At 50.7% G+C, this 19,967-nt stretch overlaps 1 protein-coding gene across 6 annotated transcripts in view; it reads left to right on the top strand.

The window, feature by feature from the left end:
• Positions 1-19,967, top strand: part of RALGDS (ral guanine nucleotide dissociation stimulator) — a 102,440-nt gene that overhangs the window by 43,867 nt on the left and 38,606 nt on the right. The window contains exons 1-2 of one of the 6 annotated variants that reach the window (XM_039506593.1): positions 16,397-16,938; positions 17,751-17,828. The exons of 2 other annotated variants lie outside the window; for them this stretch is intronic. In XM_039506593.1, coding sequence (XP_039362527.1) covers positions 16,753-16,938; positions 17,751-17,828 — 264 coding nt within the window. In that variant the 5' untranslated portion in view covers positions 16,397-16,752. Of the gene's footprint in view, positions 1-16,396; positions 16,939-17,750; positions 17,829-19,967 lie in introns of those variants that run through there. 3 more of the 6 variants (XM_039506594.1, XM_039506595.1, XM_039506598.1) reach the window with 3 other exon arrangements.

Here is a 19,967-nt window from a genome sequence, read left to right as displayed (position 1 = left end):
CATCTAGCTGCGATCCTAGCAACAGGGAAACAGATGCACACCAACATCCTCTTTACTGCTGGCAGACTGAGTGAAGGGGGTTTGTGCAGCCAGCCTGTCAGGCAGGCTCTAGGATTTGAGTTCAAGATAACTTAAAACAACCTCTCTCTGCTCATCCTTCCTTCCCCCACACCTCTCAGGTTTTATCTGCACAGCTCTGGGTTTGTTTTTCTCTTTTCATCTGAGATCCGCTGTACGAAATGCTTAATTTCCAGAACGGAAAGTGAAGTTAGAGACTGCCAATACATACAGAAAGAAGTGTGATTCTCAGTGTCGTTTATGGCTGGTTGAATAGAACAGCCACGAGCAGCTGCAATACACAGATCCACTCGCCATTCCCCTGCCACGCCCCTTGGGACTTCAGCCCCTGCAGTCACCCAGGCCCGTGCGGGGCTAGGAACTTAAGAACAGTCTCTGTTGCACCCTGCATGGGGACACGAAGAGCCAGATCCGAGCAGCTGAAATCCAGGGGTTCTCTTTCCCCTTGGTACCTGGATGGCTTAAACAGTGGCTCTGGTGAGTCTCAGCTGAGAGGGTAAGGGATGGCTGGGCCACGGGCCCAAACTCCCCACTCCCCCCGTGCTCCACGGTGGTTCCACCAAGGCAGGGGAGGCCTTTTCTGCGGCGATAAGACTCCAGTGGCTGGATTTGCCAGTCCAGCCCCTTAGTTATTGGATTAATTTTGCTGCAGCCTTCAGAAAAACTGTCCCCAGTCGTAGGGCCCCTGACAGCTGTTAACGATCCAGGCCCTAGCAACCCAGCAGCAAACCCTACCCAAACGAGCAGGGAAACATAACAAACCCCAATCCCCCTGCCCCTCTGGTTCCCCAAAGAGCCCCTCCCTTCCCCCACCCACAAACTCCCCAATCTAGGGTCTTTGCCGCAGACTCCGCAGATCCATGGGAGGAGCCAGTTTGAAAATCCAGGTGCCCTGCTGGGGTCTGACCTTAGAAAAGGGCTTATTTGCTGCATACTTCCAAGCTGGTGCCTTATACGTGTCAGCCCCGAGTGAATTCTTGCTGCTGAGTGTCAGAGCCCAGTGTGTGTAATGGAAATGCTGACAGGACTCCTGGCTAGAGCATCCTACGGAGCAGTGTGGTAATTAGCTGTTGATAAGGAGATAGTGTTACCAGACTGATTTAAGCAATAAAGCTCCATCAATTGAGGCTGCTCAGCAGGAAGTAAAACAACCCATCCATCTGCTGAGCGGAGAGTCAAATAACCTAGCACTGCTCACTAGAAAACTCACCGTACCCCCACGGGCAGGAGGGGATCTCCGCAGGCATCCTACAGCGCTGAACGGGGAGGGATCCTCTTTTCTCCTGGGCACATGGAAGCCAATGGCGAGAGTCTCACTGACTTCCACGGTGGTTGGATCTGGCCCTGATCGGATGCCAGTGAAGCTGCTTTCCCCAGATCTCTGATGGCGGCAAGGAACGGTTGCTCTGTGTGTGTGCTTGTCTGCTGAAGGCCTTCTACTGAGGTGAACTTCTGTAGCCCCAGACGGTGGGAGGCAAAAGTCCTGCTCCTGGACTCTTGAAGAAAACCCCAGACCCTGCTTCTGACAGACTGCCAAGAGCCAGCAGCCCAGTGCTTGAATTATGGGGAAACAATAGGGGGGCCCTGACTGGCAAGTGGCTTGCTTCAATTTAAACAATAGGGAGAAGGAAGGGGGCCATAAGACAGAAGTGAGGTGGGCCCAGGCTCCCCATAATTCAAGCACTGAGCTGTTCTCAGTTTTGTTCCCAAGGCAAATCCCAGACATAAGGTCAACATCCGAAGTGTCAGCAACCCCAGGTAGTCAAAAACCATGAGTCAGGCCCCCAAAATCATGAGATTGGCTTAAAAAATTCATTTTGAGTTTTTTTCATTTGGATCCTGAGCCTTCAGGGAGCACTCGGGTCACACTTTCAAGCTTTCGTCTGCAACCATGGGGACTAGAAACAGTCAGTTTTTAATGAACCCTGAGATTCTTGTGCAGTCATGTGACTTCAGGATCTGGGACCTCCAGAAAAACAGCATAAATTGCAAGGCTTGTGATTAAAACCACAAGAGTTGGCAGCACTGCTTGACTGCAGTGACACCGGTATGGGCGAGTGACACTGATGCAGTGTCAGCGGTGTTACTCCATGTTTGCCCCAGTGTAAGTCAGAGGTGAATTTGTTCCTCTGCCACTGGAGTCCAGTGTTGATTGGAAGAACCTGAAAAGAAGCCTTGCTTGCCGTTGAAAGGCGTCCAGAATAACATCCCTTCCTAAAACAATGCACAGTGGAAACCTCTTTTAGTGCAAGTAGAAGAGGCGGAGGGAACATCCCTTGTCTGTGTTGTTAACAATACCAGGGAATATTAAAATCACTACATTTCTTAACTGCTTTTTGTCACTGCTGCTGTTGAAGTTGCATTTTACATTGAACTTTCTCTTTCTGATTCTCACACTAGTTTTCCTTTCTGATTTTCATATGAAAGACAATGATTTTGTGTGTGGATTGATATGACTGCAGAAGGACATTTAAAATTCCACGCAGTTTCCGACCTGCCACTGCACTGCCAGAAGGGATGTGGACAAATTGGAGAGAGTCCAGCGGAGGGCAACAAAAATTATTTTTGTGGCACATGACTTATGAGGAGAGGCTGAGGGAACTGGGGTTATTTAGTCTGCAGAAGAGAAGAATGAGGGGGGATTTGATAGCAGCCTTCAACTACCTGAAGGGGGGTTCCAAAGAGGATGGAGCTCGGCTGTTCTCAGTGGTGGCAGATGACAGAACAAGGAGCAGTGGTCTCGAGTTGCAGTGGGGGTGGTCTAGGTTGGATATTAGGAAACACTATTTCACTAGGAGGGTGGTGAAGCACTGGAATGGTTACCTAGGGAGGTGGTGGAATCTCCATCCTTGGAGGTTTTTAAGACCTGGCTTGACAAAGCCCTGGCGGGGATAATTTAGTTGGTGTTGGTCCTGGTTTGAGCAGGGGATTGGACTAGATCAGTGGTTCTCAAAGCTGGTCCACTGCTTGTTCAGGGAAAGCCCCTGGCGGGCCGGGCTGGTTTGTTTACCTGCCGCGTCTGCAGGTTTGTCTGATCGCGGCTCCCACTGGCCGCGGTTCTCCGCTCCAGGCTAATGGGGGCAGTGGGAAGTGGCACAGGCCAAGGGATGTGCTGACTGCCCTTCCTGCAGCCCCCATTGGCCTGGAGCGGTGAACTGCGGCCAGTGAGAGCCGCGATCAGCCAAACCTGCAGATGCGCCAGGTAAACAAACCGGTCCGGCCCGCCAAGAGTTTTCCCTGAACAATCAGTGGACCAGCTTTGAGAACCACTGGACTAGATGACCTCCTGAGGTCTCTTCCAACCCTAATCTTCTATGATTCTGTGTGGGTGAATTTGAGTCTTAAGTGACTTGCCCATGGTTACACCCCAAATCAGTGTCAGAATCAGGACTAAAACCCAGGGGTCCTGATTCCCTGTCCAGTGCTTCAACCACTAGAGTCAGACCATGTAACTTTCTCTTCTCTGCTTCATAGTCCCTCCTCAGGCTCCTCTGTTTGAATCCTGCCAGGCTGTGGATGCGCTCGCTCTGTGTTTGGTTTATATCACATCAGCTTTTCACTTTTCAGTCCACCTAAGCCTAACAGCAAGGTTTCATTCTTCACTTTAAATCACGTCAGCTCTCTTAGGGGGAGCTCCCTGCCTTCTACCATGCTATGGTATTGCTTTACATTTTAAATGAGTTTCCTTCAACACCAAATGCTTACAGGGCTGCTGCCGACACCTGACACCTCCTCTGCCATCCTTTAAGTTGCTTTGATCCCATTGCTTAATTTGACTCCTTACTTTAAATGACCTCAGTTTCCAAAACCATTCAGCTTATGTGCCATGATAAGCTTGAGCACTGCTATGTTAGGGGGTTACTGGTGGCTTCCAGAGAAGCCCCTCTCCCCATGCCCTCCTGCAGAAGGGGGTCAGACAGTAACTGCAGCTGTAGGAATGTTAGAGAAGGTGCTTGAGTGGTGTCCTAGGTTTGCCGAGGTGCCATTCTCCCCGGCCCCAATTCCACCTGCAGGGCAGGCCTGGAGGATAACCGATTTCACACTGTTACTTGGAGCTCAGACGTGGAGCTGCATCCTCCCCCATGCCCTAAGAGAATAGAGAACACGACTGCTAACGCTTCCAGAGCCAGGTTCCCGGCGCTGGGCGGACATTGACTAACAAAACGGCACCTATTGTGGGAGACATGGTGGCAGGAGCTCTCGCTAGCTCCCTGAAATGTCATACAGCCAGATCAGCTACCACGCCAAGGAGGTGAGAGGGTGAGCGCCCCCCTGGTCCTTGTGGGCTTGTAAGTGAGACCCAGTGTGCCATGCGCCAGCTGGGCAGATTCAGAGACAGCTGAGAGAGCTAGGAGATTGCTACATCCATCACCAAGAATAGAACCACGGAAATGTTCCTCAGCTGGAGAGCAGGGCTCAGATCAGACCACGTACGAAGACCGAAACTGTCCCTCCTTTCTGTCTGTCCGCTCCATGTGCGTGTGTGTGTGTTCCTAATGGTTCCATCGCACACCTCCCACCTGGCTAGATCAGAACAGAATGGAACACAGAACATCGGGGCGGAGCTGGCAGGCACGTGCCCTGCTTAGCAAAGTTTCTTCTTTGTCCCATGGGATTTCTCAGCTGATCAGGTGCCAAAGGCTCTTGTTTCTGAGATTCTCCTTTTACTCAATTCAGCTAAATGTGTCATTTTGGCTGTATGTGGTTTGCTGGAAAAATGTACTCACGTCCCTTGAATATATTCCTGAGAGGAGAGCGGAGCCAGAGCCTGATTTCTCAGACCCACAAGCTCCGGTGCCCACAATTCATGCCTCATGCCAGCCCCCCAAGTTTGCAAGCCAGTTCCCAAGTTGCACTTGGAGGTGCTGTGGTCTGAGTGCTTCGAGCAGGGGTGGGGAGGAGGGCAGAGAGGCTAAAGATGATGGTTGTGTGAGAGTGAGGGGATGACATCCCCCCACACACAAAGATAAAGTCAGTGGGGGGGCCCCCAGCATCCTAATGCTGGCTCGAGGAGCGGGGGAGGAGGGGCTTATGTCAAATTGGCTGTTTTCCCAGATCAGCTGAAACCAGTCCATCACCCAGAGCACCAGCTGTTTCACCAACTGCAAAGCCCGTGCTAAAAGCCCAGATGGAGGGGAGGATGCAGGCGTGGTTCAGGGAAGAGCTTCTTATGTCCCCTGGATATTTCTCTTCTGGTTGGACTGGGGCTTGGAAACCAAAAGCTAGATTTACTGAACTGAGCGGGAGTTTTAACAAGCCATTAGCTTTGCACTTGGGTAATGTTTACCCCTCTGGATGCAGCGTGTGGGGAAGTGAAGATGATCTTCAGGCCCACTGGAACTGTGGTATGGGAGGGCCCGGCCCGGCCCGTAATATACATGGGCTTTGTGCAGGGCGTGGGAGAGCGTTATCTGGTGTGAACTGTGCAGCCACAGACGTTAGAAGGACCCTATAGGACAGCTGCAGGCAAAAATGCTCCTTGGACTTCACAGCGATCTCTCGCTTCGGTTTCATGCAATCAAAATGCCCCAGAACCAGGAGCACACTGGGGAGTCTTGAGTCCCTTCCCCCATTCTCTCTCCCAGCTGGTTAAGAAGAGGGTGAAGGAGAAAACGGTGAACTATGTAGAATCAATCAGAAAGAATGGGTTCCAATTCCAACCCACCCCACCCCCCAAAAAACCCCACGTGCCGTTGGATGGATCAGGTCCAGACAGAGCTGCTTCTCTGTGAGATCCAGACAATCTCCTGCTTTGGTCGCGGCGACCATTAGACTCGCCCACGGGCTGGCATCTCCTGCTGTGGTCAATATTTCACAGGCAGTTGATGGTTACCGTCATTGCTGTGCCTGTGCATACTTTTGCATCATTAATACTATAGTATTGGAGATATTGCTCATGTACATTCCACTCATTATCTCCCCCACCCTCCGTCATGCAACATAAGGGGAAGAAATAGCAATGTACATAGAAAATCCTCCATAGATTCTAGTCCCTAGTGGGTGGGGAGGGGAAAATAAGCTGTGCCCAGTAAGTGCCTGTATAGCTTGGGCTTTCTTCTGGGAAATGATGAGGCAGCTGGGACTCGGGAGCTAGCTTGACTTTGTTCCATGCATCTGTACAGCCTCGAGTTGCTATCTGGTCTGCTAAGATAAGCCGGGTTGGGCTCTGTCATTCCTTGAGTGGGAGACCTGTAAGGAGCACGCAGGATTTTCAGGAAATGATGACGGGGAGGAGAAATTGACATTATTCCGTCTGAGTCAGGCCTGCGATCGCTCAGCATGGTGTTAGATGGAGATGTCACCACTTGGATCAAGTGCAGCATTGAGGTTCACCCGATCTGGGTTTCATTGTACAAAAGAGCAAATCCTACGTGCTCACGGTGTGAAATTACTTTCATTTTAGAGTAAAGGGACAGTCTCAATTTGAAAATGGAATTTAAAGTATTTAGGTAGTACACCTGCCCTGCCAATTTTCCTGTTTTCCCAACCACGTTTTCCTATTAAAAACATTTCTCTCTTCCTTGCTACTGTATGAAAGACCCATGTAAGTAACAGGGAAAACTGACTGTGGCTCAACTGGGAAAACAGTGAAACTGGCTCTACACAAATCACTGTCAAACAATAGAGGGGAAATATTTGTCCTCTATTTTCTTTCAGTTGTAGTCGCTTTAGGTGGTACCTGTTACAAGCACAGATGAAAATGTTCAGAGAGGAGGGTGATGTTAAGCTAACAGCATCCTTTAAAGCAAAACAGCACAAGAAAGAACAAAAGTCAAGTCTCCCGGGGAGAACGCAGTGTGTCTCTTCTGTGTAACAGGCTGAGCCCTGAGATCAAAATGGCTGCTGAACTGTGCTCACAGGGCGAGTGCTTAGACGTATAAAGTTATAGGGCATGTATAACGCATGGAAAACAAAGGCATCACAAATTCACAGTGACATGCATCACGCTGGCCTCTTGCAACCATTAGAATATCCCATGACACTTTGCACAAAAGTAGGGCTGTTATCTCTGGTTTTCTGGAGAAATCCCAATGTAAATAGCTACATTGTGCCTCTCTAAATTCTGCATGTAGTTTCCATTGGCTAAAATAATCTTCCCTTCCCCTCCTAATAACAGTTGTGTCGTGTTGCAGTGTGCTGTTATATAGCCACTGAGCACCTCCCCAGAGGTAGCACCTGCATGAAAGCTGTTGTGCAAAACTGTGATTAGTTGGCTGTTGGTGGTGGTTTTGGCATGTTTGAGTGAGTGAGTCTGGGACAGAATGGTTTAAATTGTCACTTAATGCCCTGGAAGGTGCTCAGTGATGAGGTTGGTATAAGAACCTGAACAGACAAAAGTTCAGAAAAAACTGCAGTGGGCTCTTTAGACCTGGAGGCAAAAACACAGCCATGGCATAATCATGAGCCGATGGCTCAACTCGAGGGGTTTGAAACCTCTGCGGGTGGTGTTGGAGTCCAGCTGCGTACAGGGGGCCCAAAGAAATTAAACACGGACTGCTGTCAGACAGGGGCTTTTGAATTCTGACTGTCTGGGGGTGGTGCATGCATCCTTGTGCTGCTTCTGGGCACTGGCCGTAATTAGGAGCTGGTCTGGCTGTGTGAGACAGTCTGTATGCTTAATGGAGACTTGGAAGGAGAACTGAGTTCCTGAGCTAGCACTTGTGGCTTAATCTATGGCCAGAGCCGGCGCTAGGAATAAGCAATTGCTTAGGGCCCCAAGCAGCTCAAGGAGGCCCCCTATTAATCATTAGTATGTGTTATGGAGGAGCCCCCAAAATATTCCTGCTGAGGGCTCCCAATGGGCTAGCACTGTCACTGTCCATGACTGCCTGTGGGGGCAGGGGCTTTGCTTAGGAGGAGCAATATATCCCAGCTGGATAATATGCCACTGGGTACAAAGGGCACAGAGTACAAAGCCAGAGTCAGGCTTTTTAATCAGCAAAACAGAGAATCCCAATCAGCTCAAAAGATTCAGTGGTTCAGTCCTGCGAAGCACCCAGAACCTGAGGCTGAGTCGAGTGGTGCGGACCTCTCAGATCTGAAACAGTAGGCTGAGTAGCTCATGAAATTAGGAGTTGTCTACCTGGGAAAATCTTTCCAGATTTAGATAGGATGTGAATGTAAAGTGGAATAGCTATTTGTAATTCTGCAATTGCTCCCATGTAGACACACTTATTCCAGAGGAGCTATTTTGTCATTCCTATTCCAATGAATTTCCCTATGTAAACAAGTCCTAAAACTGTTCTTCGGGGTTGCTGGTTGGGATGGGAGTGTGATGTGTTCTGACGCACATCGTCCAGCCCTGGCTTGGACCAGGAAATTCAGGGGGGCACACAAATGGAATTATGTTAAAATAAAATGGAACAACAAAAAACTTTTGGTTCAGGATTCAGTTTAAGTCAAGCTGAACAGACGACCTGGCTATAATTCATAACACTTTGTACTCCATAGTCCTTTGCAGGGAGGTATCAGAGGGGTAGGCGTGTTAGTCTGGATCTGTAAAAAGCGACAGAGTCCTGTGGCACCTTATAGACTAACAGAAGTATTGGAGCATGAGCTTTCGTGGGTGAATACCCACTTCATCAGATGCATGTGGTGGAAATTTCAAGAATCAGTCTTGCCTGCATAGTTATACCTGCCTCTGGAAATTTCCACCACATGCATCTGACGAAGTGGGTATTCACCCACGAAAGCTCATGCGCCAATACTTCTGTTAGTCTATAAGGTGCCACAGAACTCTTTGTTGCTTTTTGGGGGGGAGGGATAGCTCAGTGGTTTGAGCATTATCCTGCTAAACCCAGGGTTGTGAGTTCCATCCTTGAGGAGGCCATTTAGGGTTCTGGGGCAAAAATCTGCCTGGGGATTGGTCCTGCTTTGAGCAGGGGGTTGGACGAGATGACCTCCTGATGTCCCATCCCATCCTGATATTCTATGATCCAGAGTGCCTCACAAGCAGCAATGAAGTTAGCTCTCCACCACCCCGGTAAAATAAGACGACAGCTGAGACACAGAGCATTGAAGTAACCTATCCAACCGCGTATAGTGAGTTAGTGCTAGAACTGAGACTAGAGCCCAGACAGCCTGATGCCCAGCCTTCAGCATTCCCCACAGACCACTAGGCCACACTGCCTCTCAGCCTGGGAGTTTATCAAACTCTCTGAAGCAACAGACATCACTAGCTGATAATATTCTGGGGGACACTCCCCTAGGATTAGATGGTATGTGCCTGTCCACTCCTGGATGGAGAGCTGAGAACAGGAGTTCCGAATTCTCTGCTCTGATGCCTGCTCCTCTCGGTTAGCGTTTTTGTTTTCAGAGGCCTGAGGGAGATGTACATTGAATAACTCAGACACCACTGTACATGCCCAGGGCAGCTGCTTGAGATATTTGTACAGTTACATGAGCCTATGCATCAGGACTTGTCAATGCCAATGTTCCCTATGAACAGACGTTCTGGAATTGTGCATTGCCTGGGTGGAGAGACCTGGGCATGCAGATAAGGAGCGAAGGGTCAGTGTATAGCAATGGGAATGTGCGGGATTTGTCCAAACGACGTATTGACATGTGAGGCATCGGCATGTGATGACGGCACATTGGTGCATGGGGCGGGGGGCTGCTTTGTCACTCGCTGAGCCAGCGTCAGGATGGGAAAGCAAGGACCACGCAGCGTGGGGAGCGGGATTGCAGTGGGATTGTTTTGTTCTGTAGGAAATACAAACAGGTGGAAAGCACTTAGCAGGGGCCGAGCACAGGAGGTTAAAGCTGTACAGGGAAGTCAGGGTGAGGTCTGGAGAGCCAGTCTGGGCAAGCTTTAGATGTGTCATGTATTGCTCCCTCTTTCCCCTTGAGGTAGGTGTGTCTATCTCCATTGACTTAATCCATTTCCCCCTTTCCTCTTGTTTCTGGGAAGCAGGACAGAGCCCTCTGGACCCCCTTGTCCCAGCTGCAATGGTTTCGTCCTGAAGTTCAAACAAACACTTGGGCCTCTCTATGAATCTTTAAACCCGATTGCGAGAGAGGGCCCTGCTATCCTGGGGACTGGGACACAGCAGGGCTGGGTCCGTTTTCTGCGTCCTTCCCTTCCGCAGTGACAAAGCGTCAATCAGGCTGTAATGGAAACTAAGAGAAACTGAGTGGTACAAAGTGACGGCTTTGTGATCCCATCCTCAATTCACCCCACGGTACCCTGGTGCTGGGAGGTCCCAGCCAGCCCCTTAGGCAGGTTCTGGGGGCCACTGGAGTGGTGTGTATGCAACTTCCAGGGTGGGGAGGGGAGGAGGCCACACACAAGTTTCAAAGCAGCATACTCAGTCCGTGATCATTATTTGTGTGGGTTTGGCACCTTCTGTCTCAAACCATCTTAAAACCATTAATGCATTGAGCTTCACAGCTCCCACATCCCCAGTGTGGGAGCCAAGTATCATCACCCCCATTTTACAGATGGGGTCACTGAGGCTCAGACAATTTAAGAAACTTGTCCAAGACCACACAGTGAGTCAGTGGCAGTGCTGGGAATAAAGCCGTGCTCTTCTTCACTTTAACCACTAGACATTCTTCCCCCTCTGTGGCATGTTGTAAGGCAGTCAGGTAAGGAGAATGCAAACCACAGAAAAGAAGAGGTTCTTAAATGACTCAGGATGGCGGACTGGTATGAGAGCCAGGGAGCCGTTTCAGAGGATTGGCAATCACCTGGTTTCCTAACCTCTCCAAAATAAATTGTTAAATGGGCAAGTACAGTTTGGGGAGAGGGGACGCTGAATCCTTGTTTCTAAATATAATATTGTCTTCAAATAAGCTCCCCAAGTGCTGCTGCTCCAGCCAGCCTGAGGCCTGGCACCCGAGGATTAGAACAGAAACACTGATGCAGCCCTGAAGGTGAGCAGTGCCGATTGGCCAGTAGAAAAGTGTTGGAATATCGGACAGATCAGAGGCTCAGAAAAAAACCTGGGGCTCAGAGGGGTTGAATGCGATTAAAATCGTCTCTGTGGGATTTGAACTCTCTCCTTGGGATGGGTTTTGTTCTTTGAGTGTTTGGATATAAACACATTGGTGTGTTTAATGTAAATTCCCTCTTACACCAGGCAGCCCGGTCTTGCTGATTGTTCTGTGCAAGGAATGAGGTTACTAACCATTTCCTGGGCGCTGTCTAGTGCTTCGAAGAAGCAGGGGTCAAGAGGCGGACGGACGCAGAGTGATCCAGAGGCCTGGCTTGGAAAGTGGGTGTTGGACCTGACTCAGTTTCCCCATCTGTAAAGTGGCAGTGATGATCCATGCTCAGGGGTCATATGGAGATTAAAATTGTTTGCAAAGCAACGCTGGTGATGATGATCAGTGCTAATGCTAAGGGACCTGACTTAGGCCACGTGGCCACCTCCTACCAACCCTTTCAATACCTCTTCCCCCCCTGGAATGTTTACAGTAGGTTGTATTAGAGAAAGTGTGCCCCCTGGGGGTTTGGAGGAGGCCGGCACAGAGCCCTGGGCTATACAGATAGGCCAAATCTAGGAGTAGGATGGGGGGGGGGAGCTCTGTAAGGGGGACATGAGGAAAGTGGCCCCAGGGAATGGGGCAGGGGGAAGAGATACCCCAGGAGAGAGGAAATGAAGAAACCTGGAGTGAGAGACTGCGTGAGGAGTAAGAAATGGGAGCAGTAGAGGAACTAGAGAGAGAGGCACAGGGGAGGTGTGTGTGTGACTGGTGTGGTGGGGCACAGATTTGGGGGCGGATAAATGAACAGGGAAAGGGGAAGACTATGGCAGGCAAAGAGGAGGGATGAAGAAGGGAGACAGGAATAACCAAAGGGAAAAGGAAACGCACAAGGCAGGGAGGGAAGGAAAAGAGGAACTGGTAGGAAGCGAAGGAGAGAGAGAGGGAGAGCAGGGCCACACAGACACAGCCTCAAGGAGAGGTGGCGTATAAGTGGAGACATAGGTGCCAACTTTTCCTGGTGCCGGTGGGTGCTCGTGCCCCCCTGACCCCGCCCCAACTCCACCCCATCCCCGCCCCCATTCCAACCCCTTCCCCAAAGTCCCTGCCCCAGCCCAGCCTCGTCCCCGAGCCTGCCGCGTTCCCCCTCCTCCCTCCCAGCCCTTGCCGCCGCGAAATAGCTGTTTTGCGGCAGGCAGCGCTGGGAGCTAGGGGGTGAAGCAGGGACGCAGCGCGCTCAGGGGAGGAGGTGGAGGTGGAGGCGGAGGTGGCGGGGGGCGGGAGCTGCCGGTGGGTGCAGAGCACCCACCAATTTTTCCCCATGGGTGCTCTAGCCTATGAGTGGAGATATGTGTGTGTGTGTGTGTGTGTGTGTGTGTGTGTGTGTGTGTATAGTTCCAGCACTGATTAGAGAGGGACACAAAGGGACGGATTTTCCATGCTCAGTTCCTACACTTTGGCCTAATTCTAGTCCCATATTAGTTAATAGGAGCTTTACCATGGACAGATGTCAGTGGGAGCACAGTTAGGCCAAAGCACTCAACGTGCTGTGAAACCTTTCTGCTGTGGGTAAAACCCGCATTGCCATTTTATCACAAGTGTTATGTTTCATGTTTTTCTTAAAGCCCCAGCTCCTGGAGTCATGTGAAAGCCTCATTTAAAAAATAGTAAATTTCTAGCCTTCATGGTTATGAAGAAAGTCATGAAAATGTGATCTGAGTGCATCTTACATGATCAAAAGTAGGAGGTAAGGAACCCCCAATTGGGGTAAAAGTCATGAAACATTTTAATAATCTCATGATTTTGGGAGGGCAAGTTCATAACTGTTGAACGCGTGGGGATGGCACTGAAACTGTTCTGCGCTTGGGCCGGTGACTGTGGTTTGAGTGTTTTGTTTTTTAGGCCCAGAAAGATCCCAGGAGAACAGAGAGGAAACCGTCCAGTTATTTTTAAAACCTTGTACTTTACTTCCTGTTGTGTATTATTTATTACCCATTATCATTAGGATTATTCCAGGGAAACTGTCTTTAGTGGCCAACTGAGGGACCAGCAAAAATTAATCATCTAGTGGAGCTGCATCTTTTGGTAAAGGACAAACACAGCTGAACTGGAGACTGGTGCATAAGGCAGGGGTCTGCCTACAGAAAGTGATTATGATGATGATGATTATTAGTCTGTATCGTGGCAGTGTGTAGGAGCCCTAGTCATGGTCCAGGACCCCATTGTGCAAGGTGCTGTACAAACACATCAAAATGACAGTATCTGCCCCAAAGAACTTACAATTTAAGGCTATGGCTGCACTAGAGCGCTTACAGCAGCACAGCTGTACCAATGCAGTGAGGAAGTGAGGGCTACAGGGGAGGGATAGCTCCATGGTTTGAGTATTAGCCTGCTAACCCCAGAGTTGTGAGTTCAGTCCTTGAGAGGGCCATTTGGGGCAAAAATCTGTCAGGGACAGTACTTGGTCCTGCTGTAAAGGCAGGGGACTGGACTCAATGGCCTTTCAAGGCCTTTTCCACTTCTGTGAGATAGGGACATTATTATATGGAGATATACCTTCACCACATGCCTATCTAGATACTGGTTAGAGCAGGGGTCGGCAATCTTTCAGAAGTGGTGTGCTGAGTCTTCATTTATTCACTCGAATTTAAGGTTTTGCATGCCAGTCATACGTTAACATTTTTAGAAGGTCTCTTTCTATAAGTCTATAATATACAACTAAACTATTGTTGTATGTAAAGTAAATAAGGTTTTAAAAATGTTTAAGAAGCTTCATTTACAATTAAATTAAAATGCAGAGCCCTCCGGACTGGTAGCCAGGACCTGGGCAGTGTGAGTGCGACTGAAAATCAGATCACATGCCGCCTTCGGCACGTGTGCCATAGGTTGCCTACCCCTGGCTTAGAGCCACGAATTTTAGCAATCGCACACATGGATTGCCAACTCGCTCTGTTTAGGAGGGACACTTTCTGTGTGTTAAGCAAAATCTCTCTTTTTTTCTACTGAGTCCCTATAAAAAAAATACCCATCCAACCGATTTCAAAGGAGTGCCCCTGTTCACCTCCCCATGTGTCCGTATTTATAACTTCCAGATGTTGACAGGACTGCGTTCAAACCCAAAAAGGAGGAAAAGTCTGTTGATTGTAGGTTCAGGGTTTCTGCTGGTTTCCTGCATTTTCTCTCTTTGTTAACATACCTAAATTGGAGTTTAAGAACACAAGGAAAAATTTCTAGCCTTCCAGTGTCCTAACCTTTCAGAGAGGCAACTGATCCACCATTGTCCATTTTGAGTCTGCAGATAGCTGGGGCAATTGCATGGATTACTCTCATTCATCTCAGGGGGCTGTTAACTTTCAAGTTGAATCATTATCACTTTAGTGTTGGCTTTGTTAACCCTTTCTTTACCCATCTTCCTGGCAGAAGCTTCCAACTGCTGATGTGCTAATCTAAAAATACAGCTGGATGTACTTATCTCAGCCTGATGTTCTCCTAGGTAATATGGCTGTGGGGTTTTGAATACACAAAGCATTTAATATTCTTTCAGCTGTTTGAAAAACACAGACATGAAAGTCCAGTTTCTGACCTTGGGATTGGGACTCCATGTTTGCAGGATTGCACCTTTTAGCAACAGTGACAGCTAATGAACAGTTTTGCCTGGTTCTCTTTGTACTTAATAATAGTTACAATATGTGGATTCAGCATTTGTTTGGGGGCTCAGAGCCCATCGGTTAAGATCCACAACCCCCTGGCATCATGAACCATGTACTGGGTCAAATTCAGCCCTGCTGTAACCCATTTGCCTAGGAGTCTTCACCTCTAGCCCCTTGATCTCTGGTACAGCAGGACTGAATTGCTTCTGCTCTCAGGCCTTCTGCACCCACAGAGGGCACCTAGGGCTGGCCATGCTGGATCAGACCAATGGTCCCAATCCTGTTACTGACTTGCTGGGAGATCTTGGGCAAGTTATTTCACCTCCTTGTATCTCAGCTTCCTCTTCTGAACAATGGTGGCACTGGCCGTGATCGGCTTCAGAAGTGGGCAGCCCTCGGTAGTTACTGATTGCATAATACCTCCCAACATTTCCAGTGGCTAAAGTGGGACAGGTCCTGCCCCCCGGGAGTGGGAGGTGTGTGTCAGGTGCTGCCCCCGGGGTAGGCAACTGCAGAGCGAGCCTGTCCTGGATTCACTCCGCAGCGGCTGTCCCATGCGGCTGGCTGGGCTCGGCTCCCCACTCCGGCCGTTGTGACTTGGTCCCTGGCGCCACAGGGTTGCAGCACTGCTCAGGTTTGGCCCAGCCCCTTGATGGCTGCAGGGCAACCTGGCCAAATCTGAGTGCATGGTGCTACTCAAATTTTGCCTGGTGACTACCCTGCCCCCCCCCCCCACATCAGGGGGTCCAAGCCAAACCCGAACAGCACTGAAACCCTGTGCACCAGGGACCAGGTTGCAAAGCCCAGAGTGGGGAGCCATGCCCAACCAGCCCTGTGGGACAGGAGCTGCTTCAGCTGGGACGTGGGGTTTCAAGGGTCAAAGCAGGACAGTCCCCCCGAAAGCAGGGACTGTTGGGAGTTATGTGATTGTTCAGTGCGTTGAACATGCACGGTGCTACGGGTTAATCTCTCTCTCTGATCTGGTCTATATTACAAAGGTTGCAATGGTGTAACTAAATCAAATCATAAGTATCAGAGGGGTCGCCCTGTTAGTCTGGATCTGTAAAAAGCGACAAAGAGTCCTGTGGCACCTTATAGACTAACAGACATATTGGAGCATGAGCTTTCCTGGGTGAATACCCACTTTGTTGGATGCATGACATGTGGGTATTCACCCATGAAAGCTCATGCTCCAATACGTCTGTTAGTCTATAAGGTGCCACAGGACTCTCTGTCGCTTTCTATAAATCAAATTATAGTCTATTTAGACTCCCATGCAAACCACTAATGAACATGTCCTCAAACTGAATTATTATTATTACTGTATCACGTAGGGACCTCAGTCCTAGGCCAGGACCTCATTGTGCTAGGCCCTGTACAAACACAGGCCCCAAGGAGTTTATAGTCTTTGCTTACTTGATTGAGTTTAATTTGATAATTTACCAAGATAAATTAAATCACCATAAACCAGGCGTGAAGGGGTTTAAATCTGTCTCAGCAGAGCCTCCACTGTTGTGACTAGAATGATTTTAAATAGATTGAGTTACAGGGGTGCAGCTCTTAGACCAGCCCGGCCTCTCTCTCTGCGGGTTTCTCTTGTGTGTCTCTCGCCCTTTAAAGCTCCCTGCCAGGGTCAGATTTTCAAGGGCTCATCATCACTCACAGCTGGGGCCAGATTCTCCCAAGCGCTGAGCGTCTCCCAGCTCAGAGCAGCTCTCCCCCCCCCCCCCCCCCGCCTCCCGCGCTCAGCTCTTCTGCCAACCCGCCGCTCCAGCTTCCGGCGGGGGTGGTTTGCGGTGATCCACTCCCGCCCTTGCCGGAGTCTCCGCTCCCGCAGATCCGCCTGGGGCCTGAGGCGCGCGGCTGCCCTTCCCCTTCCAGCCGGCAGGGCCCACCCCAGCTCCAGCGCCGCGGCGGGGCGGGCCGACATCGGGGCTGCTCCCATGTGTGGGTGGGACCAGGCTGCCCCGTGCCTGACAAACCCGCTGCGCGCAGGGAGCCGGGAGCCGCCGGCTGCTCGGGGCGAGGGTCCCGCGGAGCGAGCCCGGGCCGGGCGGGCGGCGGGTCCCGATGGCGGGCTAGCGGCCCGGCGGCGCCCATGGTGAACCAAGCGCGGGCGGAGCGGCGCGATGCCGGGGCGGGCAGCCCGGAGAACATGTTCGAGAGCTCGCGGAGGATGCGGAGCCTGTGGGACGGCGTGAGGCTGGAGGTGGCCGGCGAGAGCGGCAGCCCCGTGGTGCTGCACAGCTTCACCCAGCTCGACCCCGACCTGCCCCCGCTGGAGGTGAGGCGCGGCGGCGGGGCGCGGGAGCCTGGCCCCGGGGCGAGTCTCGCTTCCCCGCGGGTGGGTCACTCGTGCGACGAGTTGGTGGGTCTCAGCAGAGCTCAGTCCGGGGGACGCTGTGGTTTTACCGGGGCAGTAAATTATTATTTTTGTCTGAGTCCAGACACCAGAGAAAATCATCGTAACCCGCCCCCCCTCAGTAATAATAAGTAAATAAGATTTCGGTGTCTTTTCAAATGCACCTGGTAGTTTGGCTTTGGCCCCTGTCTGCCTATTGAGCACCCCTGGTTTAGACCCTGTGAACGCCCGCCCCAGGATTCACTTACAGCAGGGGTGGTTGTATGGCAAGTAAATAAGGTTTTTAAAATGTGTAAGAAGCTTCATTTAAAACTAAATTAAAATGCAGAGCCCCCCGGAGCGGTGGCCAGGCCCCAGGCAGTGTGAGTGCCACTGAAAATCAGCTCATGACGGCTGCCATAGGTTACCTACCCCTGACTTACAGGCTTTGTGTTTCATTCCCCCCCTTCCCACACAACACTCGCTTCATAGAAGACAGATTCCCCCTGAGATTTGGTGCTCTGAGTTATTGACATGATGGCTAAAAACCACTTGGGGGTCCTTAGCTGCTTTACAGTGCAGGTAACCATTGGGGAGTGTGTGGTGTAACTTTACTCCTCACAGCAGCGGTGCATGTGCATGCTCCCTTTTCTCAGGATAGGGATGCCTGGCTTGGCTTGGGGGTGCTATGAGTTTGCACGGTCTCTGCCTAGCATGTTTCTGATGCTGGCTTGTGTTGTGTATCTGATGCTCAGAAGCTGAGCCCTGGCATGGCGAGGGAGGCCGGAGCATATGGTGCAGGCTGTTTGGGAAGGAGAGGAGCACAGTTGAAGGTATTTTGGCAGCACTTTTTGCCTTTATCTAGGAGTGGGTAAATAGCTGCCCTCTGTGATCTCTTTACTCTCCCTTATGCCATTATCCTTCTGGCAGGCTTGCTGTCAAGCTGGAATATCTGTTAGGAGAAACCAGAGAAATGCGTGCCATCTGATGCAGCTAGCGGAAGGGAGCAGAGAGCTAGAATCAGGACCTCTTAAATATTTTATTTGAGAGTCTGGCAGCCTGCTGGAGGCTTGCAGTACATCTGCTCAGTCTCTGGCTTCCTGTGATGGCTTTGGGCCTGTCCAGGTTGCAAAGAAAGGACCCAAGCATCCTCCCCCATGGTGAGGAAGACCATGGGGATTGGCCTAGTAGGACACTCAGTGGAGGATGCAGAACTGCCATACTCTAGGGCAAGATCCTGGACCTTTCTATGTAGCACCAGCCCCTTGCAGCTCTTGCTGACTTCAGATGCAGGGTTTGCTGGTGGGAATTGTGCCTGCCCTTCTAGGGGGATGTGTGATGCACAAAACAGCCGGTAGAGTAGTGGCTGCTTTTTGTCAACAAGGAGTTGGGTTATGAAACCTTCACGTGTTGGGAAAACATTGGGGACCCTGATCAAATGAGAGGTTCAGGGAAGGGAGTTGGCATAGCATAACACAGGAAGGGAACAGGGGGCTCTCAGGTCAATGTTGGAGACCCACAAAGCATCCTTTGGTATGTCTCTGCAAGCAGCGCTATGCCCATCAACCACTTCTCAGTCCTCTGGGTCAAAAAGAGCACTGTGCCATTCATTCACTAGGATAGTGGCTTTGGCTCAGTGGTGAGAGTTCAGGGACCTTCCACCCATCCCTGGGTAACTAATGCTGTGTTTCACAGCTGGCTCATTCATTCTGTCTGGTTCCTTCCATTGATGGGATGGGGGAAGTTGAAGTGTGGCCCAGTAGTGATGAAGAGATTCAAACCAGAATGGGTCAGCAAGATCCATTTCCATCAGGACTTACACCCCACCCCACCCATGCTTATCCAGCCCTGGATCTGGCTTGCTGGAGAGTGGATCACCACTAAAACTTTTGGGATTACTGCACAGATAGCTGGGGAGGGAGGGAAGGCCAGATTTAAATAGGTTACAGGGCAGAGTAGTTAGCACTGGGATTAACAGCCAGTCCGCATGGCAGAGGCAACTTCCTTGAACAGCTCCCTGCCCATGTAGAGCCCTGGTCTCTCAAAATCCCAGATAGGAAAGAGGCTTCTTGGGATGTTGTCTGTGTCACCCCAGGCCTTGCTTGTCTGGTCCTCCTGCCCCATGGCAGGTTTTCTAGAAACTGGCCCTGTCAACATTGTAGAAAGTTCACAAACGCACCATTGAGTCTGTTTTCCTTCCCTCCCCCTTCCTCCTGCTTCTCTCTCTCAGGGGTGGGTGTAGTGACATTGTTTAGAGCACATCATCTGCTTCTTGTTATGTCTGGCAGATACCCCTGCGCTTGCGGGGCCTGGCTCTTGGCTGGGAGAGTATTTGGCGCGGGGGGGGGCGCCGTTCTGCTCATGGCACTTCTCCTGGTGGGAAAACGGTTGAGCGTACTGAAGCCCTCGTGCACTCTGGCTCGGGTCTCGGAGTTCAGAAGTTTGGCAGGACCCCAGGACTCGCAGCAGGGGTTGGAAAAGGGGGATTGGGGGCATGGTGCTGGAACAGAGCTGGCTTGCATCACCCCCTGCTGGCAGCCTTATTGGTAAAAACAGTGAAGGAGACACTTGCTTGGATATTTGGTGTGATTGCCCCTCCCCTCTCCCCCCGCCCCCCAAATAAAATCCTCTGATCAACTGGGGGGCTCTTATCTCAGTACTTCTCCTTTTTGTTGATTGGCAGAAAGAGGGTCGTCTAATGGTTAGAACCATAGACTCGGCATCAGGACTCCTGGGTTCTATTCCTGACACTGCCACTCCCTCCCTCTTTCAGCATTGACAAGTCACCCCCCCCTCTCTGTACCTCAGTTTCCCCATTGATAACGTGGCCACATTGCTACATACCTAAGAGGGGTGTTGTGGATTAAGGCTAGGAAATGGCTTGGCGGGCCTCCGAAGGAATATGCTTTGACATTGCTGCTGTTATGATTGTATTGTATAAGGGCCTATTCGTTCCTCTTTGAGTGAGTGTT

This window comes from Mauremys reevesii, linkage group 19, assembly GCF_016161935.1.
Source record: "Mauremys reevesii isolate NIE-2019 linkage group 19, ASM1616193v1, whole genome shotgun sequence".
In the NCBI taxonomy this organism is placed as follows: Eukaryota; Metazoa; Chordata; order Testudines; family Geoemydidae; genus Mauremys; species Mauremys reevesii.
Note: the sequence above shows the minus strand (reverse complement) of the source record. Positions and strands in the feature narration are given on the sequence as shown.